General features: G+C 41.6%; 1 protein-coding gene across 2 annotated transcripts; it reads left to right on the top strand.

Moving 5' to 3' along the window:
* Positions 1–223: 223 nt before the first annotated feature.
* LOC123121307 (uncharacterized) lies at positions 224–4,766 on the top strand. Of its 2 annotated transcripts, none has more exons than XM_044541238.1 (10): positions 224–537; positions 1,431–1,456; positions 2,136–2,220; positions 2,308–2,517; positions 2,857–2,979; positions 3,296–3,353; positions 3,433–3,506; positions 3,932–4,020; positions 4,105–4,176; positions 4,376–4,766. In XM_044541238.1, exons 1-9 carry the CDS (start codon positions 451–453, stop codon positions 4,172–4,174), a joined length of 822 nt encoding a protein of 273 aa, XP_044397173.1. In that variant the 5' UTR covers positions 224–450; the 3' UTR covers positions 4,175–4,176; positions 4,376–4,766. The 2 variants fall into 2 exon arrangements, with proteins under 2 accessions (XP_044397173.1, XP_044397172.1); XM_044541237.1 differs by having other exon boundaries at positions 226–537; positions 4,448–4,766.
* Positions 4,767–5,063: the final 297 nt, after the last annotated feature.

Here is a 5,063-nt window from a genome sequence, read left to right on the forward strand (position 1 = left end):
GGTATGGGTGCTAGCTGGACCATTTTTCTTATTTTTTTTCCTGCCGATGGAGGCACTGAGTCAAGGCATCGTGACTTGAGTGAGCGGTTATTTCTTGTAAGCATCGGCTGGCACCGGAAGCAAAACTTTGCTTCTGCCACCCGTCCTAAGCACCCGTGTAATCCAATTGTAGGAAAAAAAACCGGGTTTTTCTCTCAAGCACCTACGTAAGGACCTGCCGTTGTACAGGGCCTAAGTGGGAGTGCCAAGCACCTTAAGTATGGCTAGATGCAGTTTGTATGGATTCGAGGATGAGAAGTGGGGGTCAAATTAGGCAATCTCGGTTGGAGATGCTCTGACCGCGCCGCCGGAACCCTTCCGCACGCAGTAGCTCCTCCTCAGCCCGTCTGCTTGACTGGCGCGGAGTGGAGGGCAGATCCATCCGGGCTGACGATTCTAGGGGCTTCGAGGATGAGGAGCTGGGCTAATCGCCCCCACTCATCCCTTCTCGCCTCTTTCCTCGCGGCCTCTTGGCTTCTCGTGGCCGCATCGCCTCAGGTACATCTCTATCACTGTTACCCCCTCCCCTCTGTTGCTGGATTCTGGATTTGTACGCGCAATTCTTGCTTCGCCAGCTGTTACGACGCAAATGGGTACTTATTTCGTGTAAAAATCAGTCTTTGAACCGCTCAGATTTAGCAAGTTAGGAATTTTGGGGTGAAATCTAGAGCTTTGTTCTGTATTTGTGGGCGGCCTGCGAACCCTAGTATTTCGTCGTACTACAGAGTACAGACCATGTCACTAGTGTGACTGTGTGAGGCATGTGGTTCGTTCTGGACGCTGCTCAGCAAGGTCCAAGCCATCTTTGTATCGTCCGAGTGATTATTGTGTCGGTCCTTGCAAGAATATTTGCTACTCTTTGGGTTTGGAGGCCCAACGCTATGCACACAAGCTTACATAACTTCTTTTGCATGAAGAATTTGCTCTCTGACATGTGGTATGCTTGCAATTGACAATTTGTTAAATCAACAGGGCTGGTCCAAATCTTTTGCAAGGCAAAAGCTAGTTTTATTGTGCATTGTGTGTGTGTGTGTGTGTGGGGGGGGGGGGGGGGGGGGGGATGTCCAGACGTTTCAGCTGAATGTTGGCAATACCATATTGTGTCACCACACTCCTTGATCTGGCCAGACTAGCAATTTTTTTATGCCTTCCATGAATTCTTTCTAGAAAAATGTTACACCCTTAGGGTTCTATGTATATGAACTGGGTGAAAAATTTGTCTGGAGATGTCATCATCTTTACGAATATTCAGATATTATAGATATAACCATGTCGTAGCCTACCCAAAGACACATGCTTACTGTTGGACTTACTAGTTGTCTTTGATGTTAAGGTGAATACATGATTTCCCTGGTCTGGCTAATTTGGATTTTTTTTTTGTTATGATCTAGGAATTGCATGAAGCATCTGGATCCAGGTACTAGACTTAAGCTCGCAAACTAGTTGCTACAGTTGAAATTACGACAACGTTTTATTCTGGACATGCCACAAAGATATGTTGCTTATGTTTTTCTCTGTGTATGCATGGCAATACAAATAAGGTCCGCGACGGGATCTTCTTAAGTAACTCATTACCTATAGCCTGTTAGAGCTTCTCTACACAGGAGTACCCTTGGTCAGGAGACACCAGAGGGCTGACCAGACGTCAGTGAGTAGGCCTGTAACTGTTACAGATCATAAGATAACAGGGGTATAGGTTATTATTTATGGAAAATGTTGATAATTTGTGGTGGACATATCCCTAACATATGGAAACTAAACATACTCTTATTCTAACTGGACTGTTAACTTGACACAGGAAACTACTCGAACTTGACCAACTTAACTTTATACCGCTCTAGATGGTGACCTCTAGATGATCCAGATGCTTTTCTTCTGATCCAAACGGCAAGGGACCTAATGGTTCCTTTGCTGCATCCTTTTCCTGCTATATACTGGCTGGGCCCTGTGGGCCAGCGGTGAGGAATTTCCCACATAACATAGTTCTAACAAATGAACACTATAGATAAATTTGTCACCTCATGGGATGTTAAACTGTTCTATGCAGAATCTTGGGACACAATACTAAAGAGTTGTATGTTTCTACTTGATGCCAGGATTCTTCATCACACAAAGTCACACACACATGAGGTGCATTGTTCAAGGGAACGGAGCCGTGCAGCTTGGAAAGCTGTTGATGAGGTAGGACATGCAATATGATTGCTCACTGGTCACTGCATTGGTGCATCCATAATGACATTGCTGGTTAAACACTCTCTCTTTATGCAGTACTTGATGCCCTTTGTGGAAAAGGAGAAATATGAACTCCCAAGCAAGTGTAGGCTTCGTCCTGAAAACGACATGTTTCGGGAACAAGAGCAACATAAGATCCATTTTGATGTGAACGAGTGGCGTTGTGGCTTCTGCAAGAAATCCTTTCGAGCAGAAAAATTTATCGATCAGCATTTTGCAAACCGGCACAGTAATCTGTTGGATAATGTATGCTTCTCACTTTCTATTATCATTGTTCCCATTTATTAATTCCTTAAACAAGTAAATTTGGTTCATATATGTTTACTTAGTAATAATTTTATATAGCCTATGCAGTTGTCAGCACAAGTATGATGTTTCTCGTTTTATGTCTGTTATTTTCATATCATTGAAAAAACGGATGCAATGCGAAATAAGATAAATTTTATGACATTTCTTGGCCATGCACTTGACTTGAAGTTCTCATATTAACAAGTTAACTTGTTTGATATATATTAGTGAATTCAACTTTGTGTATTTATTATTGTTTAGAGTTATGAAATGCTAAATCTTGAATTGTTTTCTTAGAGTCAAGGAAGGTGCTTGGCAGATCTTTGTGGAGCACTTCACTGTGATCTGACAATGGAGTTCAAGAAACCAAAGAGTAAATGCAATGCTGCTGCAGCTGCAAGGAACCGTCATCTTTGTGAGGTTCTTATTATTTTGTTTGAACTGCTCTAAATATCTTTGTTTGGTCGGTTTTGTGCTACTTTTGTAGGCTTGTTGCATTTTACCAATGGAAAGACTAGTAAAATTTGATTGTTGTACCTGCCTGAAAGTTAAGCACTAGAAGATGATCATGACTCATTGTGGGATAACTATAAAAGATTGCTGCACATTTCCTTGGTTTTGTTGATTTTGTTTAGTATTTGGTTGAAATAATAGATGCGCTATATACCTATATAGATATCATTTATAGTTGTATTTGCAATGGCAATACTGAACTCCCTTCTGCTTCTGCTAACAGAGCCTTGCAGACAGTTGCTTTCCTGTTAATCAAGGGCATTCTGCCAGCCGTCTTCATGGTGAGTGCTGGTAGAATGCAATGGTCCTATATTCATAGTTCCCCCATGTGGACTTCTTGCTGATACAGCTGTTTTGCAGAATTTTTCTTGCGCCAATTCTGTGATGCTCACACTTGCAATGGGGCCTCCAAACCTTTCCCCAAAGGTGGCAGGGTGAGGAATTTTTAACCTATTTTTTTGTTTTAAGTATTAGTTTTGAGCTTTCGACTGCTATTAAGCTTCGTAGTAGCCAGTTAAGCTTCATCTGATAGCGTTTTATAAGTTAAGTTATTTTATTCAGAGCTTGTTGTTGTGTTATTAAGCTTTAAGATCTTTTTGGTAAGATAATATCGTTCATTTTCGTATGCTGTAAACCTTCAGGTTATTATGTTGTATAACTTTTCAAACGACTTTAATCTACATTGCTTTCAGTGCAATTTGAGATTCTCAAACTATAGCATAACATTACGCACTCAACATGTTCGTTGTCGATGAAAAAAAATAGCCATTTGCATTTGAACAATACAATTCGCTTCTGTCTTTATAAGCAGAAAAAAGAAACCTTACGACTTAATGTTAACTTTTATCCCATTGTGCAGAAACAAACAAACAGATTCTACCTGGCTCTCTGCATCTTGACGATGCTGCTTTTGCCTGTGTTCTATCTCATAGTATTTTTACACCAGAGGTTTGTGGCATTTACTTTTATGTATATGACCCTTTGTTAATACCTTGGGAAATTTCTAGCACCGTTCTCATATTTGTTGTGCAGGGAAATGAAGAAAGGAGATCAAGTTTTCAAACGAATTGGAAAAACCGTGCACAAGAAAAAGCCGTCCTAGTTGTAAGATCCCTCGCTACCCATTACCCAAGCTCCTTGAGATGAACTCACCATTTTGCTCTTAGTGGCAATTAGCTATGCATGTCATGTTGTCTCTTCATATGTCTCTCTTCCCTTCCCCTTTATGACTCAAGTTCCTTCAACATATATATTGTTTGGATCGTCATTTACGTTCAAGCAAAATGTGTTTGTGTTACCACAGAAGCGGGCTACTGCTTTGGCCTAATTCCATTCATGAAACTTTTCGTGATGCCTGCCCCTGCTTATTCTGCAGCCCCGCACGGATACACAAGATCCAACAAGCAGTCATGTGTAATTTTTGATAGGTTACAGAACATATCCTTTGATGTAAACCGAAACATTGTTGACCGCGACAAATTGCTCCTGGAACTTGGTGCTTACATGACTCTGTACAGCCAATCTAATGTCAGGAGACTGTTGTACAATATTCAAGGATGGGAAAGGTTAAAGCTATCTAAGTATTGTCGGTGTTACTGGGGCTGTAGATTCTGGGGTAGCAACATTTACTTTATCTGAGAGGTGCTATCTATGGTTTTCATAAGAATATATAGAGGCCCTTTGATTTGGTTTGATGCTCCTATTTCTCGAAACAGGCTTTCGTTCTGCTTTATTTAAATCCAGCCAAACGGCGGAACGATACCAGGTGCTGAGGGAAGCCTCATACAATCCGGTTAAAGAAAAACATGACAACACACGCCAAGCAAGGCCAACAGAACACCAGAAATGTCATGTTGGACGCCACCAGCGTGACATCAAAATAGTAGTAGCCGAATCATCATAGCTAAAAGAAACCAATGAATTGACACCCAACGAACGGCCCCCGTGTGTGCTTGGGCCTGGCCTGATCCTTGGCCTTCTCCATCGCCAAC

Source organism: Triticum aestivum, chromosome 5D, assembly GCF_018294505.1.
Source record: "Triticum aestivum cultivar Chinese Spring chromosome 5D, IWGSC CS RefSeq v2.1, whole genome shotgun sequence".
Classification (NCBI taxonomy): Eukaryota; Viridiplantae; Streptophyta; class Magnoliopsida; order Poales; family Poaceae; genus Triticum; species Triticum aestivum.